Source organism: Oreochromis niloticus, linkage group LG19 (assembly GCF_001858045.2).
Source record: "Oreochromis niloticus isolate F11D_XX linkage group LG19, O_niloticus_UMD_NMBU, whole genome shotgun sequence".
Lineage (NCBI taxonomy): Eukaryota > Metazoa > Chordata > Actinopteri > Cichliformes > Cichlidae > Oreochromis > Oreochromis niloticus.
Genome location: NC_031983.2, coordinates 8754944 through 8779129, shown reverse-complemented (window position 1 = coordinate 8779129; position 24186 = coordinate 8754944). Strand labels below are relative to the sequence as shown.

At 40.1% G+C, this 24186-nt stretch overlaps 3 protein-coding genes across 6 annotated transcripts; 1 reads left to right on the top strand and 2 right to left on the bottom strand.

The window, feature by feature from the left end:
- Positions 1 to 434: 434 nt before the first annotated feature.
- On the bottom strand, positions 435 to 14031 carry spint1a (serine peptidase inhibitor, Kunitz type 1 a). 3 transcript variants are annotated; one of them, XM_025900860.1, is made up of 11 exons: positions 13989 to 14031; positions 9895 to 9942; positions 8471 to 8628; positions 8186 to 8327; positions 5609 to 5776; positions 4383 to 4424; positions 3803 to 3934; positions 3639 to 3689; positions 3320 to 3490; positions 1795 to 1857; positions 435 to 1603 (listed from the first exon to the last, which is right to left on the bottom strand). In XM_025900860.1, exons 1-11 carry the CDS (start codon positions 14014 to 14016, stop codon positions 1419 to 1421), a joined length of 1188 nt encoding a protein of 395 aa, XP_025756645.1. In that variant the 5' UTR covers positions 14017 to 14031; the 3' UTR covers positions 435 to 1418. The 3 variants fall into 3 exon arrangements, with proteins under 3 accessions (XP_025756645.1, XP_003447868.2, XP_005453382.1); XM_003447820.3 differs by lacking the exons at positions 9895 to 9942; positions 13989 to 14031 and adding an exon at positions 9116 to 9888; XM_005453325.2 differs by lacking the exons at positions 9895 to 9942; positions 13989 to 14031 and adding an exon at positions 9116 to 9888 and having other exon boundaries at positions 3803 to 3931.
- Positions 12705 to 20163, top strand: ppp1r14d (protein phosphatase 1 regulatory inhibitor subunit 14D). The gene is made up of 4 exons (XM_003447749.5): positions 12705 to 13300; positions 18731 to 18811; positions 19268 to 19300; positions 19405 to 20163. The coding sequence occupies exons 1-4, from the start codon at positions 13121 to 13123 to the stop codon at positions 19471 to 19473; spliced, it is 363 nt and encodes a 120-aa protein (XP_003447797.1). The 5' UTR covers positions 12705 to 13120; the 3' UTR covers positions 19474 to 20163.
- Positions 19893 to 24179, bottom strand: zfyve19 (zinc finger, FYVE domain containing 19). 2 transcript variants are annotated; one of them, XM_013272924.2, is made up of 12 exons: positions 23945 to 24179; positions 23737 to 23858; positions 23587 to 23640; positions 23346 to 23497; positions 23095 to 23237; positions 22840 to 22948; positions 22492 to 22710; positions 22250 to 22326; positions 21978 to 22079; positions 21729 to 21892; positions 21398 to 21495; positions 19893 to 20863 (listed from the first exon to the last, which is right to left on the bottom strand). In XM_013272924.2, the coding sequence occupies exons 1-11, from the start codon at positions 23996 to 23998 to the stop codon at positions 21417 to 21419; spliced, it is 1275 nt and encodes a 424-aa protein (XP_013128378.1). In that variant the 5' UTR covers positions 23999 to 24179; the 3' UTR covers positions 19893 to 20863; positions 21398 to 21416. The 2 variants fall into 2 exon arrangements, with proteins under 2 accessions (XP_013128378.1, XP_005453384.1); XM_005453327.2 differs by having other exon boundaries at positions 20287 to 21495.
- Between the last annotated feature and the right edge of the window lie 7 nt (positions 24180 to 24186).

Here is a 24186-nt window from a genome sequence, read left to right as displayed (position 1 = left end):
GTGACTTGGCTCACATTAGCAAAGTATAGACCAGACAAGTAACCAAACACAACAGAAATACATTTGCACCTTCTGCAAGCCAGAGAATGCAAAGACGAAAAACCCCAAACAGCAAAAGCATATTTAATGCTCTTCAAAATGTCTACAGTCTGGGCTACATTGTGATATTACTGCACAGATTTAAACAACTCAGGTACTTTTATAAGGCTTATAAACTGTATTACCTGTGACTTTTAACCACCTGAAGGCAACATGAGAAAAAAAAAATTTATTTAACAAATAACACCACACACAGTCACCAGGAAGTGTGTCATGCCCTCCAAGGATGTCTTAGAAAGCTAGTGTGTATTACCACAAACACATACCTGAAGATACACACGCAGCCCAGATAAGCAACATGGTAATTGTATAAAAACCAATAAAAGATCTAATCATAAAGTAATCAAAAATCTAATTTATTTATCACCCCAGCTACACATGCACAGACAGGCAAGCAGCGTCAGAAGTCTGAAATACCAATTTCACTAACAAAAAAACCAAATCAAAGCGTGGGACACATTACACAAGACAGTGTTGCAAGAGCTGACTAAATGAAAACGTGTTCAAACGAGACAGTCGATGTGTTTTGCAAGACAAAGATTTCTCAAATAAAAGTGAGTTAATATTTTTATTAAGGAAGAACATCACGATCCAGCAAATATGTACATTTTATGCTGAATATTTAACTGCAAGTGTATTTTTTAAAGTGTGAATAAGGAATTGATAATATATGATGCTTGTTCTAAAAACAAATCTTGAAAAATGATCAACCAAGAAACTTTAGGGTAAAGCATTGCCTTCTGAAATTCTAAGAATATTTACAGCATTAACTATTCATATGAAATCCATGGGAGTATGTAACAATAGTTTGGAAAACACAATACAAAGAAAATTGGACAGAGTAAAGAAGCCAGCATTAAAGCAACTGCAGTTGCGGTTATGTAATGTCAGTGGCGTTAAAACATCACTGACATTACATAACCGCAAATTTCCCAGATTTCAGTTGTAAAAAAAATAAAAAATAAAAATCAAGAATATTACTTTGTAGAAAGAGGCCAGTTTGGGCCTGATGAGAATGTAGACTTTTGTACTAGCTTTATTTAAAAAAAAAAAAAAAAAAGTAGCTGTCCACACACAGCTATAAGATAATTTAATGCAGTGATGAACATTGGGGGGGGGGGATCTACTTTCAAAGAATTAAAAATACTTTCCTATCAGCCTGCACAAAGTGCTATCCAACAACTCAAAAAAAATCAAATGAAACCTCACATTTCATCACTGATGACGTCCAAGATATCCTTGGCTGTACATTACCTTTAAAAACATACATCTCCAACTCTCAATCTTAACCAAACACCAGCCTTTCCTTTTCTCATCGATCAGATGGGCTTGGTGGTGCTATTGTAGACCAGAGCGTCTCTGTTGTGCTCGATCGTGGTGTATGTTGCATTACTGGCAGGCAGACGATGGTGCTGGGACTTCCTTCTCTTTAGGAAGTGGTACGCCAGGATGGCTAGAACGATGACAATAGCCACACCCAACACGATAGCTAACGCTAAAATGGCTGTTAAAATGAATTAAAATAAGCATTACAATTACAGCATTACATTTTTGGTCATATAAGATTTGAGCTTGAAAAGAGGGTGAAGAGTAATGCTCTTGATTTAAAAGTGGTAGGATGGGTATTTAAACCTCCACTGGCAAGAAATTATTTTCCTTTGGTACAGGCATAAATAAAAATAAAGGGTAATATACCTGTTTCGCTGCCACTCTCACTGGCTTCGCTCTCTTGTCTTTCTCTTAAATATACATCATTTTCTGAAAAACAAAAAGTGGTATGTCATTAAAAAAAGTTCCTTTAATATTAAAAACAATCTTTTGGAAAAAAGAGCAGGTGTAAAGCCACTGCTGAAGTTGGAAATTGTTGGTAAACTCTTGAACCTGTAACACAAGTTAGTAAAGGAGTTCTGAAGTGTGAAGCATATAGTTCCAAACCTATTTATAATACTCCAAATGCCATATAAACACTAACAAATAGCTATCAATGTCAATCAAGAATTCATTCATTTAAACCAGGGATGTCAGTCATTTTCAATGGTAGGCCACATACAGCCCACTTTGATCTCAGTGGGCTAGACCTGACCAGCGAAACTATGTGATAAAAGGGTAAAATTACAGGTAAAGTTCTGGTATTTTATTGCCCTGATTGTCTTGTAATTAAAAAAATATAATGTTTTCTGTAATTCACATAAAATGTCATTTTTATTTTACTGTGAAATCACTGTAAAATAAAAAACAAACAAACAAACAAAACAACGGGGGTGTCGTTACAGGGCTAATTTTGGCCCCTGGGCCACATGCTTGACACCACTGATCTAAACAGTAAAGCCAAGCAACCTGTTACTCTTTAGCATGAAACAGTGATGGAAATAACTTAATATTAACTTGCAGATTTCCTTTGGCCAAACACTTCGACAGTATAGACAGAATGAATTACATTTTACTGCTTCTCTGTATGTTAGCATCTTTTTACTAATCCGACAACTAGCTAATATTTGTGTGTCACCGTGCGACTCGGCTATAATTCATACAGTTCATGAGTCTCATTCAGCCATATTCAAATTATGTGCAATAATGTATGGCCCAAGGTTTCAGTATTGTTATCATCATCTCCATATACATTTTTTGGACCATATGGTAGCACCAGTTTGTCATTATACAAACAGTTCCATATTTACAGACCCAACAATCATGTAGCAGAGTTGGCATTTAGTCGTTTTCACCTGAAACAATATTTAGTTGGCCTTTTTCATCACCAAATGATCACTAGGTAGTTGTTTGCACCAGCTGGGCAATAACATACAGGAAGTTTATCAGGGCTTTTTATGGTCCACAAATGACTCAACGGTGTGATAAAGGATAACGCGAGGTCCACTGTGGAGCTGGCTTCTATCTTTTGTGGGTTCGTGGTAGAATTAATTTGATAAAGAAGCTAAACCTACTGGAAAATAATTCATTTACAGTTCACCTTCTTTACAGTTCATTGTGAGAGCTGTGAACTGCTCCATCAGAACAGGTGTGAAATGTCACGTGGGCACCTCTAACAAAGGCGCCCAAACTAAACCCGGAGAAAACAAAGAACCATTTAAACTCATGTAGCATAAAAATGGAATGAATAGGAAATGGTACTATCATATATGACCTGTAGGTCTCTGGTATGTTTTTTGTGAATGAAGTCTGGGATTATGTTTACTATAAATATATAAAAATTAAACCCTACCTGTGACACCACGGCAATACTCTTGACAGGCCTCCTCATTCTCAAACTTGTTATCATTTCCCCCGCAGCCACTGTAGTGGAAGCGCATACACTTCTCTTCGATGGGTTCGTAGTACCACTTAGTCATACTGTCCCTGCAGGTTCCTCGGTCGGGAGTTTCTGTGCAGTGTGCTGTGAATTTCAATAAACCACCACTAAGGTTAAATAAATGGTTACATAGATAATAACAGCCTGTGCTACATTTAGAAATAGCTAATTATATAACAAATAAATAAATAAATAAATAAACTCTAGAGAATGGCTTAGAAGCTCCAATCACCTTTTTTTTCATTGACTGGAATCTGACGCAGAATCTCAAAGTTGACTTTCACTGATGACCACACAAGAGACAACACCAGTTAGCATGACTTTCAAGAAACACTTCATCAGAGTGCTATCAAAGCCCCATTTGTGATCCCCACAACCCCGTTAGTTATTACTCACAGTCGTCGCAGTTCTGCTCATCAGAGCCGTCGCTACACTGTGGTGTTGAGTCACACTCAAGTGCAGGATCCAAACAGCAACCATTAGCACAGCTGAATTGTGTCACATTACACGGAGCACCGCATTTTTCTACTGTGACACACAAACATAAGGGAAAGTGTCATTTGTACTGTTCTATGGCCTAGATAGATATTTGCCCGAGTTAACTAATTATATCCAACAGTTAATGACCCATCAGACAACTATCACCTAGAGTTGTGGTGAACTTAGCAGTCAGGCCATAAATTTACATGGTTTTGGTTGTGAGAACAGGTGTTTGTCAAATGGCCAGAAACACAGATTCAAGGGAATTCTGATGGAGTTTCATAATTGTGTAAATATGAAACTATTTGTCAGTACAAATACATTTGTAAAAGTAAATAAATTACTTTTTCATTAGGAACCATTCAGTGTGGCATCAGAGACGAGGAGAGCAAGACTGAGGTGACCAAGAAAAACATACAGAGTAGAAAAAGTAGACATTCATTTCCAGTGCACATGCGGCTTCTACTCTTTTGTTCCGTGACCATCATTTACCTACCTTGATTTTCATGAATAGGTAAACCTCTACCAGATCCTTTTACTGAAAGAAATAAAACAAAAGGAGATTATGATTAAATGAAAATGATTTGTTAAAAACAGATTTACCAGGGAGTAAGCTACAGAAAGACATTAGTATTGCGATTTTCCTCAAATAAAAAGGGGTTTGATAATATTAAGGAGAAGAAATGTTAATTTCTTTTAATTACAAACTATCAGTGAAGCCATAAAAAAGAAGTAAAAGTAAAATCTTAAAAATTTTTATTACAGTGGATTTGAAACAAAACTACCGTTAATAAATTCCCATCTTAAATTTGAGTAGATTTATATCCAGACTGAAACAACTGTATCTGAGAATCTTGGAAAATTACACTGAGCTTTTAGATCAGGTCACTGACGTGTCCTGATGGTGACATTTCACCTCTTCAGGCAGAAAGGATGACAACTTTCAGCAATAGTCTGCTATCTCAGAATCACTCAACAGAGAGGCTGAGGTGGTATTTTGTCCCTTGGGCGATCAGACAGTATAACACCTGGGGGGGGATGTTTTCAATTTTTCAAATGTTTTTAAATAATCAATTAATATGTATTGTATTACTACTACTTTATGTTTTCTGTCAACTGCACCTGAGGAGACATTTTCACCTACTCTCTGGAGAGCAGTCTTGACTTGTTATGCAGAGATAAGTGTACATTTTCTTTACCATACAAAAGACTTTGCACTTATCCATTAGAATCGTGCTCACCGGCATTTTTGGAACAAGCCTTGATATTGGCTTTGAAGTCTCTACTTGATTTTTCCTTTATTTAAAAAATAATAATAATAATTCATCTTCACTTGCAGGCTCACGTCATTACTTCTCACAGCAGGAGCTATTTGGAGAATGAAACAAAGCCAAAGTCGCACACAGCTCTGGGCTCTGTGTGCTCAAAGGGCTGAATCTCTGACACAGTTCTGTCTGTGCTGATGTAACTACTCAAACGAAAGCTTAGACCTGACACTTGGTGGCAAAAACACTTGTTTTAAATTGAAGTGAATGTTCTAAAACAGGGCTTGAAAATGTAAAAGATGTATACCAGGGCAAGTAGTTACAGTTTGTTCTATGTATCCTCTTATAATCTGTAACGTAAACCCCTTCAGTGAATTGACACACACATATTAATGATCTGTCAGTCATTTAAATGAAGAACAACAAACAGAAGAATAAAAGCATTGATCACAGGTACCTGAACCGTGGCAGGCCTTAACGCACTCGCTCTCGGTGAGATAGTTGTTGAGATTCTCCCTGCAGCCCCCGAATGTGAACTCCTCACACTTTTCTTCGGCGCCGTTGTAATGCCACCGAGGGAAAGAGCCGCGACACGGTCCAGCCTTCTTCGGAGCCATACAGTGGTCTGATGGGACACAAAATAAAAAGGATTACCTTTGAATCACAGCTAACTTATTCAACCACACATTAAATTTCACTAGTAACTTCACAGCCTGTATGTGTTCACTTGAAAATATGAAACCTGTCAACAGCTTATTAAAAGGCCATTTCTTTGTGACTTTAAGAGGAAACAAATTATGCTTTTTCTTATTTTCACTAATATAAATACTGCTAAGATCCTATTAAACACGGCCGGAGTTTCAAGCTATGAGCTCAGCGTGTGTACAAGAAACCCCCATGAGGCAAAAGGATTCAGGTTGTTCTAAATGCTCACTTTTCCCTCATATATGTTTTATCACTCGGCTCTGGGTATGAGGACAGAAACCTCACACACCTGCTGTTCAAATATTATCTGTGTCAGGGGCAGCCAATTAAAGAAAGTTGGCTTAAAGGACAATTAGCACCTATCCCTTTAAGACCAAGCACTCTGATAGGTCAAACAGTGGATGAATCAAGATACTGCACCAAGGCCCTGTGTTAAGAATAATAAATAAGAATAATATGAGACTTTAATTCATCAAAACGACTCTAGAAGAGTCCACTTCTACTTGAAAAGAAATTGGAAACAGATCCCCAGTAACAAATATAAAATGATACATTATTAGTCAGTGCTTTAAATGTTAATCAGATGCATCAGATGACTTTCTGAAGCAAATTAACAATATGACACTTGCTTTAAGTCCACAATCCAATTTGATCAATCGTACGAGACAGCTGTCCTGTGGCATACGTGGTACTGGATTTGATGAGATTTCCTTTTTGTCTTGAGAGCAGACAGATAATTACTTATGAAACTGCTCTCCAGACAGAAAGAGGGAGCAGAAAAAAAAAAGAATTGAGGAACAAAAGAACTACAGATCATGTGAATGTGGTTAATGACACAAAAGATCATACAGACTCTTTTAACACTGGAAAAGGAAACGTAGCATTTGGAAGTATAAGCTGTACTTTAATTAGTAAGTTCTCATATTATTTCTTCATTCATGAATGGCAAGCATTGTTATGCAAGAGTCGCGGCACTGACACAAAGCCAAGTCTCAGCAACAATCACACATATTCCACAGAAAGCATTCCTGAACATTATTCAGCACTAAACCTGTTAATGGGTAACTGAACCAACTAGATGGTTAGAAATCTATTCCTGTCCTTCACAGTATAATCAACCAGCAGATGCAGAACTAAGCAAAAGACAACCCCCTACTGCCCACACGTAATTTTAATTTTTAAAAAACAACAGATTTTAAATGACTTTTAATTAGTACGGACACTTCCATTGACTTTTTGTTTGTGTCGCCTAAGCAGAAACCAGACTGACAGGTTCTGCTGAGTTGGGGGAGGAGTGATGGTATCGGGGGAACAGTAAAAACCACACCGACTGAGATTGCTCACTTCCGTTTTCTCCAGAGAGCGTCATGTCGCCTTACTGTGGTATTTTACAATAGAAGCGACCTGGATATTACTTCCCCTCACACAAAAGGAGAATATTAAACCAGTCGCTTGTGCTCCAAAGTTCACTTTCCTGCTACCAGCCCTCCTTCCCCAGAGTCTTAGAATTGGGCGTAATCTCTTTAAAACACGAGCTGTTATCCCTCTGTGTTCATGTTGTCATGTCACTCTGTCCACAGGAATGAGTCTAGCATGTTGTGACATGTCTGCCAACATGGAAGGACTTCAAGGATTGGGACAAATCGAAAACAGGAGGAACTGAAAACAAGCTGCTCGGAAATGTTTAATATTCCAGGGTGAGGGTGGTGCAACAGAAAATTAATTAATTAAAAAAATTATCCATATATTTACAAAAAAATAATTTTTTTGTAAATATCTTAATTAGGAAGTCTTGACCCCATTAAAGAAAATGTCAACAAATACGATACGGAGGAAAACATGACTCATTACAACTGAAACTGAACCATAGCACCTGCCAGTTTATCAAGTAATGAAACATATTGGCCAACTCCAATATGAAATGTAATTTCCAGCTTCGGACTGGCAGCATGGTATTTATGTCATGAAGACTCTGATCTACAGAGTAAGGTTCTCTCTCCATTTAAAACTTAAAAACAGATACATGGACTGACTCTTCGATAGCACTTTTCTGCTTCAGCATTCAAAGTGCTTTATACAGCAGCCTCAATAACAGAAATAAGCACATTTGTTCTACACTTAAGCCTTCTATCTAACATTCAAACTGTGATCGTGCCAGAGGACACTTTAGCATACAGACTGGAGAAGTCAGGGATAGAACCACCAATCCTTCAAATAGTAGATTCCTTGCTCCACCTCGTGAGCCACAGCCACCACATAATTTAAAACCCAGTATGTTCAAATCATGCTGAAGGTTCAAACAGCATCTTTCTTCAGACTAGATACTCACGCTCAGACTGCTCAGGAGTGAGGACGAGGACCTTAACATCGGTTGAATCCGACTGGCCGATAGTATCCGTAACAGTCAGCTGGAACATGTATTTCCCAGATGTCAGGTTGGAAACAACCATTTGGTCTTTATATTGGCTGTCCTGTAGGGCATATAAAGACAGGGTTTCATGTTTTTTTAGTGAAACAGCAGGTGGAATCAATACAGTTATAGCAGATATTCCTATAAATAAATGCCATCGTCTTAAAATAATGGTGGTAAATTCAGGTTTGTCACTCTCCTCACCTCATAGACAGCATATGGATATTGAGTGAGCATTTTCCACTTGTAGGACGCAACCCCTTTGTCATCTCTGCTTTTCATACCATTCAGTACAAGCCTTTCATGAGGCTGGATCACCTGGCCCGGACCTCCATCAGCCACTGGACGATGGTCATCATTATCTAGAGCGAAACCATGAGATGAGTGGGAATCACATTTTGACCAGTTTTAACAGAAAATGTAAAAAAAAAAAAAAGCAACAAAACAAAAACAGTACAAGCAACTAAACAAGCTGAAGACGAGATGAACATGCTAACCCTTCCAGGCATGTAGGAACACGCAAAACTGAAGATTACTGCCATAGATATGAAGAACAAGATAAGCTTGCTATCATTAAACAAAACAAAACAAAACAAAAATCGTGAATCAAAACTAGTGGATTTAATTATCGGAGTGTACTAACAAATTTGGCAAATTCATGACCTTTAAGCATTTAAACAGCACACCCTCATAATGTTTGTTGTGAGGTTGGGTTCCTTAGAAAAACGAAATGTCACTACTGGATGTTCCCACAGTTATAGTCCATATGCATGTCAGATATTCACAAAGGCATAACTAACAACATGTTGATCTCTTTGACAAACATTCTGTTGTGAGTTTTGGCCTTACCTGGGTCGGGGTAATTAACATGATACCTGCTAAAAATGTTCTTGTGGATATAACTGTTGTATCCTTTCTTCCCAACAACGCGGCAAACGTATTTCTGTTTGTACAGGCAATCAAAGAGAAAGCAGGAGCTGATCGTGCCTTCCTCCGCTCCCTCCTCCATGAAGGCGACATTGCACCTGGACTCTTTGCAGCAGGCTTGCACGCAGTCCTTGTGTCGATACAGTTTCGGCGACGAAATAAACGTCGCTCCGTCTTTCACTGATCCGTCGGCATCGAGCACAAAGTTTTCCCGACCTTCCTCGAATTGGGCCAAGCATTGCTCACCAACCAGCTGAGCAGCGGTGGTTACGACAAGTAACAAGAGCAGCAGCGCACACGCACCCGATCGTCCTTTAATTAATGAATACATTATTTTAAAATAGAGTCCCATAATGTAAAATTGACGCAAGTAAAATCCACAAGTGAAAGTGAAATCGGTTAAAAATATAACCGAAAACTTTATAACTAAAAAAAAACAAAAACACCCAGACACAAGCCAAACAAAAAAACCTGTTTAGGCCTCAAAGAAGCTAAACAACACTTCTCCTCCTCGGCAGTCAACTCTGATTAAAGTCTCGAGAAACTAACTACTTCCTGATATTCTTCAAGACGCATCTGAGTGCTACCACACAGGGTCTACACACAGATCTGACGCTTTACGAGGCTGAAACTCAGAAGAGATTAACCTGTTTGATGTCGGCAAAAACCAGGCAATCAACGACATAGCCCAGGTGACTCACCTGAGATACAGGAAGTGAAATTCCACTTGAGCCGCCACTCCCTTCTCCCTTAAAACAAAACAGGGACAGAGCACCGAATATGTGAGTGTAAAGCAGCATTGTAAACTGCCGGGCGACACTTTATTCAATTATTTGGTCCTCAGCTTTTAAGTTTGATTTTAAGTTACATTAGTAGATATAAAATACAGTAATATAAATCAGCAATAAAACAACAAAACAAAGCGCACATATTCATTTAAATTTCATATAAAAAAGGGCTGTTTCATAAAAAATAATTAATAAACGAGATAAATCTAAAAATGTGTCAGATAAACCAATCGTGGGCAACAAGAGAAAAAGATGATATTAAAATGATTAAATATAGAAAAAAATACTATTAATATTATTTCATAATAATCAGAAAAGTAAAGCGAAAACCAGCATTAAGATCTTCAGCACACTGCTGAGCTGTTACATGCCACCAGTTTTAACGTGCATGCGCACTGATTCTCTAAGTCTCTCGATCTGCATTGAGGGGACGCTGTTCTTGTATGGATATATATATCACCCTAATTTGTTCTTTTTTTTTGGTGGTGGTGGTGGTGTTTTTTTGTTGTTTTTTTTTTTTTTTGTATAGTTATGAATAGTTGTGGAGACCTCATTGTGTTGAGATCTGGTGAGTATAGAGGTCACAGAATTAGAGCATTTTCACACTCATGAAAACCACTCAGTGACCTCTTCTGCCTGATGGGGGGAACTGCCGATCTCTGAAGGAACCACTGCCATCAGGATAGAAACGTTTAATCGCATGATTTAAGCGATCAGGAGAACTTTGTATCGATTTGACCGTGCGCTCTGAGGAGACAAGTAGACACACCTCTCCCCGAAAAAAATAACACGGTGTCTGTGTGCACCTAGGACGCAGGTATGTCCTGCCTACACCACACATGAATCACCCAGTTGTGAGTATATGGAGAGGAATGACTCATCGGTTCATATTGTTTCCCACTGCATCTCTAGACTAGTGCCTGTGGCTTTTGTACCACAGAGGTGCATTTATCATTGTAATAGGGTTTGTGCACTGCAACACAATATCTCCCTTTATGTAAATGTCACTGAAAGGTTTTTGCTGACAATCTAGAGGAAGGATTATTCTGTTTCTCCTCACATATTGCACTAATGCACATCAAACGTGAGCTGCTGACCACAATTACCAAGCCTTTTTTTTAAACTAATGTCTTTACCATCGATGGAAATGCAAATTAGGAATTCTTCCAAAATGGTAAAAGCTGAGCAGTCTTTGTGGCTGTGAAGCTCCTCTTTCAGTGTCTAATTATTTACCCCTGTTTTTTAATACTGTCATGGACTTAAAATGTTCATGAGCTTTAATCCAGAAGATGGCAGTATGACCCCACCAAACGCTGAACAAGCTGGCTTGGGTGAGCAGTTTCTTATTTATTTCTAAAAGCATTGTAAAAAAATAAACAAACAAACAAAACATGCTTCTAGCCCTGATATGAATAGTAAACAAAATGACCCATCTTTTAAATTCACAGCGGTCCCAGTTCTCTTTGTCATAGTAATACTGAGCTGAATCAGGCTGGTGAGTCATTAAAATATGTGACCAGTCAGGAAGCAACGCATGAACCAGGTGTGGAGCAGCAGGAAGTCGATAATCAAATTATGCAATGTAAATAATTTGGTTTAGAAATGTTGAAAGAAAAAAAACACTAAGAAGATAACTATCTTGTAGAAAACAAAGGTAGTGGGGTTATCTGTGAACTCTTCAGCCCTACAGTAAGGTCACACGAGCAGAGGTCAAACTTATTTACTGCCCTTGCTTTCGTTTTCTCTCACCTACAATGAGTCACCCTGGCAGGCCTGAGGTGAGAAGGCCTAGCCTTTTTTTTTTAAGACAGCCCAATAGAGCAGAACCAAGTAGCCCTACGATGGGATGGATGAATTTGTTTGCCTAGAAAGGTGAGCTGCTCGAGGCACTCAATAATTCAGTGTTTGTAACAGACGGTGCATCAGTGGGTGAACACTCGCAGGCATGCCTGATGGATAGTCCCTGCCAAAAGCCAAATAAAACGGAACCCCATTATTCATATCGTAATAGGATCTGTGGAAACTCTGCAGCCTGTTGCCTCTCTTGTCTCAGCTGTAATAATCTGGCATAGGTGTCCACTACTATGAATTTTTTTGACCTGTGGGGTGGAGTGCTGTTTGACTTTGGAAACACTGATGCTTTCAGACTTTTGTCGTTTGACTTCTAAACAGTCATAAACACTGCTGCTGCTGCTGCTTCATCCATTATTTACCTGTGCGTAACCGAGGATGCCAATTGGACTTCAAGGCTTATTAAACGCACACCTGATAATACCCGTTATAAAGAACAAAGCAGCTACCATACTAGAGGAACCCTGGCTCACCTGTCAGGTTGGGGGGGACCCAGCTATAGTTAGAAGTGTTTGTGAACTTAAGAAGCGTCAAGGATGGCAAACCAATTTGACTCTGTTAACTTATAAATACTTAAGGTACTTTTACTGAGGGGGAAACAATAAAAAAGAAGATGAGTGGTGTGCCAGTAATGACAGGATTGGCAGGATGTGCAATGATCAGAGGGGAAAAACCAAAAGTGCAAAAGGATATGCTGGCATATTTTCACTTAGTTATTATCCTAACTTGATTGAAGGCAGTCGCCCTTTCGCCCATTCTCCTCTTTTTATTGCTGTAATTGACCTATGCCCACCCCCTCCCCCCTCCCCCAACTACCTTTCCCCACCCACCCCTTCCCGCTATAAGACAGAGAAAGAGAGCAAAATGCAAACACACACCCTGTAAAGTGTGTGCACATACACACATGCAGAGGCAAGCTCAGAGCCATATCTCATTACCATTCTACTGATAGTGCAGCCAGTGGGTGTTGCAAGAGGAGGAGAGAAGGAGAACAAGACAGTGAGCTTTAGAGAGGGACAGAGAGAGAGAGAGAGAGAGAGAGAGAGAGAAGGGGGGTGGGGGGACGAGGACAGGCAGGGAACCAGAGGCAGTGTTAAGGAGAAGGGAGAGCACGAGCACTCCTCAAAGATAACAGGAAACACAGGAGATACGTGTGGGAGCAGCGTATCACTAAAAGAAAAGCAGAGACAGAGCAGGGGATTCAGAGCGTGCAAGTCCAGCGTGCCTGTAGGTCTGTCTGTGTTCCAGCTCGGTGCGTTTCCACGGATCTCCTGAGGCCGTGGCAGCCATGGCGTCAGACCCTAGCACCCAGTCCAGGGTGATGTTCCAGGCAACAGACAAAGCAGAGGAGCCGGCACACCGCAAACTTGGCAAGCTGACAGTCAAATACAACCGCAAGGACCTGCAGAAGAGGCTGGATATTGAGGAGTGGATCGACGGGCAGCTGCACCTGCTGTTTGACTGTGAGGTAGGACGGGGCTGGCTCACACAGACACTCACTCAGAAGCACGCTGTGCCGGGGGTGGCCAGAGAGGAGGAGAGGGGAGCGAGTAAGGGGAGAGGCACAGAGCCGCTCAAAAACGTTGCTTGTAATAGAAATGACAAAAACCCGATCGAGGAGTGGGTGGTAGGAAAGTAGCTGTGTTTCACGGCTGTTCTTTCTGGTACAGAAACCTTCGCATGTCATCATAATGACTGAGGTGCCAGCTGTGTGGTGTTCTGCCAAAAGAGATCGAATGATTTTGCAGAGAGGGGATGTGACTAGTAAGCACGACCACAATTTCACACCTCGGTCTCTTTAAGCATATGTGGTCGCCATGTGGCTACATTAAGATACGAGGCGTTTAGATGATGTCCTTGCACATAACGAAGTTGTACAGTGAAGCAAGCAGCAGTGAGTCAGAGCACCAAAACAATTATGTCACAATTCCAATGTCTGCGTGTCTTGTGACAGATTCACCCAGTCACTCAGTAACTATGTAATCGAAAATACAGTACATAGTTTGATTGCTCACATATAAAGAAATGATTAATGATGATGGTTTCGATATAGAAATGAACATGCAGCAGGCATTGGAAAAAACAAAAGATATGCAGTCTATATTACCACAGGACATATGTGATGGTTAAAGAGTTACATCATGGAAAAGCATTACTATTACTTCCATAGCGAATTGAATCCATGGTCTGAGGACGGCTTCGTTTTAATACAGCGAGGACTCTACCAACAACAACATCCTTCATATCTTCCCTCCTGCATGGTGGGATGCAATCCAATTATGTCAGAGGCTCCATATTGATTTGCTTGGCGTTCTCCAAAGGGAAACCATGGCAACAGATGTCTCATCGCCTACACGAGGCGGTGTGGCACGTTGGAATTAGGGGTGCCTGTTAAAGGAGGGCGAGCTTTCCAGTGACGACGTGGATCAGATGACAACGCAGCCTCCGTTTCGTGCTGGAGAACGCAAAGACAAAGTGTTTCTTGTTTAATTCTCAAACCACACGGAGGCTCTCCTCGCTGTAAGATGGTCTAGAACCACCTCTCTGCCTGGCATCCCTTTACATTATCACGAAACCCTTTTCATACGGCATAAAGCAATGCATAATAGTTAGGGCTGGATCAGGTGACCCTGAATCCTCTGTTAGTTACACTGTGAGTGTTTCTTCTTCACTCATTATGTGTTTATACACATTTCGTCCTGTCCTGGCTGTGCCTCTCTGAGTCTGGTTTTGCTGGAGATTTCTTCCTGTTAAAAGGGAATTTTTCCTTCCCGCTTTTTCAAGCATTTGCTCAAAGGTGGTTGTTACCTTTACCTTACAATATAAGGCCCCTTAAAGTGAGTGCTGTTGTGATTTGCTGCTACATTAAAAAAAATTGAATTGTAATTGAATTGAATATAACACTGCAGAGCACGAGCAGGTGGGCAGATCTATGGCTGCCTGCGGACAGGGAAGTTCTGTGTAGAAAATCTGAACATGATTAGATAACGTCTTTATCTAAACCAGGGTTAAGCCTTGCTGCCTTAAAGTTAAACCATTTGAGTCACAACTGAGGGTACTTAAGTGTTTTGCTCATCAAGATACATGTTTCATGAGCCTCTTTCCCCTCTTGGTAATATATGGTAATATGCTTACGATGCTGAGGGCAGAATAAATCACATTAGTTGAAACTGGGACACGTAGATAACAAAAACAGATCCAAAGTCTTGTCTCTGTCTACTCTTTTGATCTTGTCCCAGAAACATACAATTATTTTAGTACTTCTGCTTTCTCCTTCTGGTTCTAACGTGATCTAACATAAGTGTGAATGTGCAACACATGTACAGCACAGACAGCAGATGTTTGCCCTGCCACAGGATGGATGGATTCTCGGTATAACTGACAACAGAGCAATAACATAATGCATTTATTTGATGGATTTACAATAATACCTGCTACCAATGACTTCAAGTACCTTGTCTTTACAATTTCCTTAAGACACACCTACATTCTTTACATATGGAAATTAAGGCTCAACTTTCCAGTTGGGAAAGCCTGAATATTTGCATCAGGTCCTCGTGTGGGATTATTTGCTCTTGTCCACGTGCACAGGCCAGTGTAATGAATTTTGCATGGGCTCGGAGGAAGGTTACTTTGTTGGTTCTCTGAGTCTTCCGCGTGGAAGCATTTACCATCAGTCCCCTGTGTCACCGCCTGAATTATTTAGACACATCTCTAATTCATAGAAAGTACTGCCTCAGTCTGGTGTGGCGGCTTTCGTTTGCGGACTTCACACCTTTTTAAAAACTATATACTAAGTAAAGAGTTCTAAAATAGGCAATGCAACCTCTCAGTCTGCATGCTGCTTCGATTTAGACAGACCCTACCTCTAGTTTCCCTACTGACTGTCAGTCTTCTTCAGTGAAAACTTGTTTTTTAAATGTGCAGACTGCAGAAATTTCCACAGAGAGACAGTAATTTGTTTGAGACTTTACGCAGACTGGGATGAATCCTATCAAGTTCAGCTGATTCTTCTTTAAAAATTGCTCAGATTTGTATGTAATTAGACAACAGGATATGGCTCCCTTTTTTCTCTTGCAACTGTGCCGTGACTCACTCGCTGAAGTTAATGAACATTTTGAGATGTGGACAGCTCGTGCTTCGGGCAGGAAAAGGGAAGGGGATGATAAGTTAACATGTGCCGGCATCTTCTCGAAACAAGACATGTTTTCCTGGGCATGGCTTCCTGTGTAATAACAAACACCATGATGAGCGTTTGATGTTAATGTTTTGTTAATATCTTGTTATAATGAAAGGCTAGTGAACCGTGTTACTGACTGTGTTATGAAATTACAGGAAGTTCAACTAAACCTGTTATAATAATAAAAAAGAAAAAAAAAGAAAAGGCCTGTCGTGTTGTTAGCTGCTCACGCCCACAATAGTGAAGTGTTAGTGAAAATAACAAACCCTTCCTGTCTAATCCCTGCTGCTGCTTATCAAAGAATAATACAGCATCATCAAATCCTATTGTTCAGTGTTCACAGCAATAAGCAAAGTTTAGTTTGCTTATTATTCACCAGCTGATTATTAGAGCTATGCAAAACTGGTAATGCTCTTATTAATATCAGTAAATATCCATATTGAAGCTGAATAAAAAATCAGACTTGAATTTCCTGTCTGGTACTTAATAAATGTCAAGGAGTGATATTGATTGCTCAGTTAACGGGTCAAAGGTCACCAAAGTCATTATTCTCTTGGGATATCAAATGTCAACACATTACACAACAATTTTATTGGCTCAGACACACTCTCTTGATTTAAGCAGTGAAAAATATCACATCCTAAGGCAAAACTAATGGCAGACACTCTTTACATAGTAGCTACTGTTCTATATATGGACAGTTTCCCATCACTGCAGCTCAGCACTGCTTGCGGAGAGAGCTTTAGGTCAACTTCCGATAATGGTGAAATTTAAAAATTGTAAAATTCTGGTGGAAGTCGTCTTATCTTTGCTACATATTTGCACTACCACCGTCTGAAGCTTCAGTCCTCTGAGAGCCACTTTGATATTCATGAATTCCAGCATTAGTGCCAACATTCGTTTTAGCTTCAGTATATTGCTTTTTAACTTCAAAAAGTGCTGCTGAGACGGTTTCCACCCAGAGGCCTCATTAAAATGCCCTTTCCCTCACAATGAAGGTAAATCTCGGCGAGAAATACTGGGAAGTTAGAATGAGGACGAGATCGTGAGTCTTCGTGATAAACTCATGTGTTCCTCCCAGCTTGGGGAAGCCGTCGCTCATTGATATTCAGCAGTGCTCTGCATTGCCTCGCTTTCAGAGGCAGACTGAGGAAGTTTAAGAGCAGTATAAGTACATAAGAGCTCCAGGTTTCCTTTTCACTGGACTTGAAGTATACTTATACACGTTTCTATTCTTATACAATTATAGTAGAGCCACTGAACGGCTCCAAACGGTGAAAATTAAACCTCTTCAGTCATGTCTTAGCAGTGTTTGGATGGCATACTGAACACAGTTCCACAAAGTGCAAATCAATTTTGATAAATATAAGTACAATAATAAATACAAAAGTATTCACCGCCTTTTTTCTTTTAGTCATTAAGGTGTTTCGTTGAAGTTTTTCAGGATTACACTATCAGCACTTTTGAACCAGGTCAAGTACAAAAAAGCCAACCGCAGTATAGTTGGTAAAGCAAAGTCCATAAATGCACAGCTTAGATATAATAATAATAAAAAAAACCTTCAGCCCTGCATTTATCCTGCAGACATCAGCAGAATTACACAGGGTCCAAACTGGCAGTGTGTATCAATTAGAGGCGGGCACAGGGGCCCATCTATTCCGCCACTCAGCACTTCCGCATTGATTAGCTCTCTCTCCACATCTAGAAAGCTGTGTGAGCCCCGTCCTTTCATGTCATGAAAGCTCCCAAACCAGAAAATATTCCTCCTAATAAAAAAAAAAGAGGCCACACTCGTCAAATATGAGCATGCACCTGCTGACTCCAGATATCTTCGAGTTCCTCCAGTGAGCACTCCTCATTCTCCCTGAAAGGTGTTCAGAGCTCGTTACATAAAGTGATTGCTTTGCTATATTTGGCCTTGAGAGTGGAGAGTGCTATGTTTTACAGTCTTCATATATAATTGCCGTTAATCTTTAAAAATGATGCCATCTATAGGTCGTTACATTGCAGTTGGGAGCGCTCGTGGGTTTGTGTTGTTTTTTCTTTTCCAGGTGTGCAGAATTCAAAACATGTGACGTGCATCAGAGATTAATATGTAAAAAAGTGGCGGAGCTGGAAATGACAGCTTGCTAAACCATCCATAAAATATGAGGATGGCGTTTTGCAAGCCTGGCCTCATACAGCCTTTCTGTCTTCATGCATCAGCCCACTGAACTTTTCCCATCAAGTCAATCAATTTTTTATTTTGTTTTATATAAAATGTTTTTATCCTCTACAGTAAACCCACACCAAGATAACTAACTAATAAATTTGTCCCATGTTCCTCCCCTCACCCCCAACCAGTCGTCAGATGGCTGTCCATCCCTGAGCCTGGTTCTGCCAGAGGTTTCTTCCTGTAAAAAGGGAGTTTTTCTTTCCCACTGTCGCCAAGTGCTTGCTCATCGGGTGGAACTATCTGACTGATTTTCTCTCTAAAGTGCCTTGATGCGACTTTTGTTCTGTTTTGGCACTATATACATAAAATGGAATTGAACTGAAAAAGTAATGCGTTAGTCTTCTGTCTGAATGACTACATTTAGTTGGCTGGAAAGATGAGGAGGGATAAAAAGCCAAGAAGCCCACATTATACAATCCAATTTGCAGGAGTTTGTGAGGCATGCAGAAACACAAGTATCAGTGAATATGGTCTTTAACTTTTATTCCTCTCCACTCTCACAGGAAGAAGAGATCCCAGAGTTAGAAATCGACATAGACGAGCTCCTGGAGCTGTCGGATGAGGGGCAAAGAACCCGGCTGGAGGTAGGTTTCTGTAGAATAACCTAAATAGAGATCTGATGAGATATTCCAATTGCTTGTTAATGACTTGTCAGGTATTTATTATTGCTGAGTGGTTCTGCAACTAGTTCCCCTAAATTACATATATATACATTAGTGCTGTCAGCGTTAATCTCGTTAAAATGACGTTAACGCCATAACCGCATAAACGCCGCAAATCTCTGTTAGCGAGTTGACGCGGATCGGCCCGCGCGAGGGGCTGCACGGCGCTAACGCGTTAGATCTAACCGCGCTGACGCGTTGACGCCGTGCAGCCCTCCTAAAGTCATTTTAACGAGATTAACGCTGACAGCAATAATATACATATTTGTATTTGGTTGTCCTTAAGAAGAAACTGACTCATAATGAAATCCTGCTGTGCAATGTATGCAGAGAAAAAGAAATGGAAAACGTGTAAGCCTCTTTCTGTTTGTTCATTAGGAGTTGTTGCACGAATGCGGGAAGCCAAAAGAGGTGAGACAAAAACTTAGAAAAGAACACTGAAATATTATGTCTACTTATTAACAAAAAGTAAAAAATTAAAACAAAAAAATTAAATTTCCCCATCTTCTCCATAGGATTTTATCAACGGGCTGCTCTACAGGATAAAGGGTCTACGTAAAATGTCAGGTCCACTGAAGAAATAATTGTAGGTCAAATTAAGAATCGAGACAATGTGGAGCCGCTCATCTTCGTCGCCCCACACATTAACCATTTGGATGCCTGTAGGTGTGGATCAGAGGGACTATATTCCTGTCCCCTGCCTCCTCTTCCTCCTCCTGCTGGGTCATCATCAATGTAACACCAGAGCTGTGGGGTTTTGAATTGAATTTATTATTTTTTTTATTAATGTTGTTATTTCAAATTCATTTATGGACTGCTTCAACGTTTCCCAATACCATACCAATAACGTACACGTGATAAAAGCTGTACTGACTATTACTCAGACGGACTGTTTTTGTGTAAGACTGTACATTTTTAGTTGCTTATTTATGTACATAAATATTTTTGTTCAGATAACAGTGTTGTCAAAATAAAAAAAATTAAAAATAAAAACATTTCAACATTTTCAAGACAATGCTCACATCTGATTTTTAACAAAGTGATACACCAATATCCTTCATCAGGTATTATCATTTCCACTCATTCAAATAAATATTGGCGTGTACATTACACTAATTGGTTTACAGTACCAGTTAAACTACCCTGAGCTCACAACTGCTCAGAAACACAGATAATGATTTTGCCCTACTGTCTATAGACAACTTTCCTACAGAACAGCAGTCAGCATTTTATTCCCAAAACATAAGGTAGTGTTTTCAGGCATTTTCAACAGATTGGCAGAAACAAAGGAAACTTTGACATGTCAAGAGTAGGTGTAAACACAGTGAGATCAGCAACAAGATGTTCCATTAAGTATGCATCCATTATCCTCGTCCATTTCCTGTCTGGGGTACGTGTATGACACGGCCAGAAAAGGCACAGTAACACTTTCCACATGAACCTTAATGGAGCAAGCCCCAAGAGAAGAGTGTAATTATGGTTTCTCCTCAGCCAGACAGTAATGCACGCTGATGAGCCTGCACTCTGGCCTTCTCTCTGTCAAACACAGAGGGTCTTTCGGGTGAGGTCTCCACTATAGAAATGTATATGGTTCTCCTCGACTTCTCTGACAAAGAAGGCATGTATACTATAAGAATTGCACTCCCTACAAGGCCTGCCAGACTGAGATATTTTTTATCTAGTAATAATATGTTGGATCTAAAAGGAAAAAAAGGCTTTAATGTTAAAAATAAAGCTAAGGTATGCTGCATGCTCTCAACGACTTGACATAGTTGCTAACACTTATCCTTTATTTATAATCAAATTACACACACAGCCAAACATAGATTACAAGAGCGACTGCAGTGACTGCCAAAAGAAAACAAAGCCCTTAGTAATCCTTTTATACTGACTCCTCTGTGCTTCCTCGGTGCGGAGCTGACAGCAGTCTGGGATTGTACAACATCCCAGATGAGCTCACGATGTGTCTGCTTTCTGTACGGGTTATAAAAATTTGGAAATCATCATATGATGACAAGTGCAAAAGAGCACTTTAAATAAGCCTTTGTTGTCATTAGGAAGTAGGACAAGTCAAAATAAAAATAAACCCGATACTTCTTATTCAGATCAACCATATTCATTTTTGGGATTCCTATGTGAAGCGGCCGTGCAGGTTTGCTGCAATACTTTCACTGTCTAGCAGCCTCTGCAAATGTTACATACGTCTATTTTTACACATTCCACAAAAAATAAACTATATTTAAGATATTATACATATTATATTGCATTTACATTGTGTTTATGGTCCTTATCTAGCCGGTGCTTTGCAAGAAATATTACCAGTAGTTTCTTATTATGCGCCATTCAATTAGTTCAGCCTTAGCATTTACTGAATAAAATATGTTAATGAGTTCTGATGGTTTGTGGCTTGTTTTAGATGATTAGAGAGACTGTTTTCTAACAATAGTAAGTCACTTAAGGCTAAAGAACAAGTCTAAGTGTGATGGCTGGCCTAACTCTAACAATCACCTGCAGCATAGCTTCACTATCATGTCTTCCTCTTCTTCTTTGGCGCAGTGTAGTTAGTGGTGCGATGCTCCTTCCTGTCATATTTATCATGGCCTTCCCTGGGGACATAATGAAGCATGGATTGATAATTCATCAGACTAAATACTTTATATTCATGCTGCTTAACAGTAGGGCAGCAGCTTGCCTGCAATTTATCTGGGTCATGGTATGCATTCCAAATCACAGAGATCTTGTTTTTTTGTGTGCAGTCAAGGCTTCCATGCAAAAGTCAACCATGAGTCTAAAGCTAGGCTTTTTTCTTTCTTTCTATAATTAATGCATTTCATACTACCTGAAGCAGCGGTTACAGTACAGATCTCCATCACAGGTGTGACATCGAAGGCTGGCATCTTGGTTACAGATGCAGCACCATGGAAGCTCTTCTTCATCACTGTCTGATTGCTGATGTGCATCAGCAGCAGGTAGGTTCCTGTTCTTAGGTGCCGGAGGTGGAGCCTTTACAATAAAATCAGATCTGGATTTAAATTTTATGCACTCACGTAGCTTTAAAAAAATAAAAAATTCAAGTGTGGTTTTGTACCGGTTTCTTGGACGATTTTTTCTTTTCCCTATTCCTTGGGCCACTCTGTTCTAAAGGTATGTTGTAGCCACTGGCCTCATCTAGTACAGTTTCTTCTGAGAGCTGAAAGAATACAAGAAAAAATAAGAAGTGATTAAATTGGCAAAATAGCAGCCCCTTGTGGCTAGGCACACTGGTCTGAATTAGTTCACTCATGCCTTTAGGGGTGTAAGATGTATGCAGGAACAAATTATTTATAGTTCATTATCATCTGATGGTTATTTTTGCCACACCTGTTTTAACACTCTCATAACAGCTTCTTCTTCAGTCTCCTCTTCACTGTCAGGTTGCTGGAAGTCCTCCATAGTAACTATAAATGAATCACAATGAAAATGGGGCATGATACACTAGCATACTAGCACTTCTGTCATGGAAACTGCATTTACAACGCACGTCCTTATCGTATTTTATGACACACTAGTGTAAAACAGTGGATAACAGATAAGGTGAGGTGAATGGTGCTCGAATAACTCACCTTTGTCCGGGTCCTGCCCCTTCAGCTCTGCCAGCCTCTTTGCCATGTGGAGGATCTGATCCTGAGAGTGACGCTCTTTCCTCAGCTCCTCCATAGCTTCCTCGAGCAGATGGGCTTTCTCAGCCTCCAGCTGCTTGGCTGCATCCTGGTTCTCTTCCAAATTCTCATCCAGTGTACCTGCCTCACCTTTATTGAGATCATTCATACGGCCATCTACACCTTCAGATTTAATAACAGTGTTGTTCAGTACCGGTTTATTAATTTTACGATATAAGAATGAATGATATGACTGACTCATTACTTATTGGTTTAAGGCAGGTGAAATCAGGGAGAAATGCAATATCTTACTGCATTCAGGATTTGATTGCTGGTTGTCAATTGCAACTTCCTCTGTCATCTGACTTATCAAATCATTGGCTTGTTCAGTCTGGGTCCGGTTTTCTGGAGGCTGATGCACCTACAGACATGAATAGACAAGCATATATACTTGGAGTTAAGAGAAACTGTTTAGTATTGAGTTCCCTCTAAATAAATATTTGAAGCTATTGAGCTGTACTGTAAGGCCTAAGATGTTACAAACAAGCAGGAAGAGATTCAGCTCACAGGTCGAGGAGCTTGAGATGGTGGAGGGAGGCCCCGCAGAGTGGCCAGACGGTCCTCCATCTCTTCTGCAGAAGGTACTGGCTTGCTGGGAGCTTTCAGAGCAGCAAGTCGGGACTTGAGCTCTTTGTCAGAGGGGACAGACTCTGAAGAAAAGGCAAAAAGCTTACTCCTTACCTTATTTTGGAAAATATTATAATAATACTGCACTTGCTAGATTAAATAAAAATGAGAGCTGTTAAAAATCTTATTACTAGGTGCTGTGTCCTCCTTGAGCTTTTGAAGCCTTTCAGCAATCGCCTGATCTTCTTTGCTCAGGCCGCTGGTTAGTGGATGTCCTGCTTTGCTAGTCCTCACAGGCTGTGTCGGCTGTCCTTGCTGTTTGGCCTCAAGTGCAGCGACCCGTCTAATGGAAGACACGTGTACTTTAGATATTATGAAACTGCTGTGCTGCCAAAGTTTAAGTCATTCCCTTATTTGATCATATACACTGACTTTTTATAGTTTTCTGGAGGAGACCATCTGCCAGCACTGGTTGAAGATTGCCCACTAAAAAGAAAGAATTTTAAATAAGAGAGAAGCTCCAAAGCCAAAACAAAACTACTTTTAGTTTTTTTTTTCCTCCTTGCAGGGTTTGAGCGTTACCTGGTCAGATTACCATGGCACTGTTTGCAGACCTTCTGCTGGGTGTTGCCACAGCGAGGCACCACAGCACTGAAAGTCAAGCAGCTGGAGCAGAAGGAGCGGCCGCAGTTCTTACAGCCCAGCTATGACGAACAGTAAACAGATCACTTTATTCAAAATGTACCCCTATGTATGTCTATGTGGTTAGCATTAGCCGTGAAATACTCACCTCCTTCTTGAAGAGGCTAAACTTGGACGCACAACAATAACATCGACTGTCCATACCGACACGTGCAGAGGCTCATGGGTAGGGGAATGTTAATGCTATCGATACAGCTACAGTGGGTTAAAATGCCTAAGAAAACACACTCAGTCGTGAGCATTAATCTGGCAGCTAGCTACTAGCAACTATTTTCAGGTGTTCATTCAAAACAGGAAGCAACGCGGAAGCTGAGGTGTGACGTAATGCAT

Excerpts from the sequence above, each read along its gene's own strand:
- spint1a (XM_003447820.3), bottom strand. The coding sequence starts at position 9,545 with ATGGGACTCTATTTTAAAATAATGTATTCATTAATTAAAGGACGATCG. Across the intron at positions 3,935-4,382 it reads ACCTATTCATGAAAATCAAG|TAGAAAAATGCGGTGCTCCG; the intron begins GTAGGTAAATGA and ends TGTGTGTCACAG. Across the intron at positions 1,604-1,794 it reads TGAGAGTGGCAGCGAAACAG|CCATTTTAGCGTTAGCTATC; the intron begins GTATATTACCCT and ends TCATTTTAACAG.
- ppp1r14d (XM_003447749.5), top strand. The coding sequence starts at position 13,121 with ATGGCGTCAGACCCTAGCACCCAGTCCAGGGTGATGTTCCAGGCAACA. Across the intron at positions 13,301-18,730 it reads ACCTGCTGTTTGACTGTGAG|GAAGAAGAGATCCCAGAGTT; the intron begins GTAGGACGGGGC and ends CCACTCTCACAG. Across the intron at positions 19,301-19,404 it reads AATGCGGGAAGCCAAAAGAG|GATTTTATCAACGGGCTGCT; the intron begins GTGAGACAAAAA and ends TCTTCTCCATAG.
- zfyve19 (XM_013272924.2), bottom strand. The coding sequence starts at position 23,998 with ATGGACAGTCGATGTTATTGTTGTGCGTCCAAGTTTAGCCTCTTCAAG. Across the intron at positions 23,498-23,586 it reads CCTCCAGAAAACTATAAAAA|ACGGGTCGCTGCACTTGAGG; the intron begins GTCAGTGTATAT and ends GTCTTCCATTAG. Across the intron at positions 21,496-21,728 it reads TACTGTAACCGCTGCTTCAG|GGAAGGCCATGATAAATATG; the intron begins GTAGTATGAAAT and ends TTATGTCCCCAG.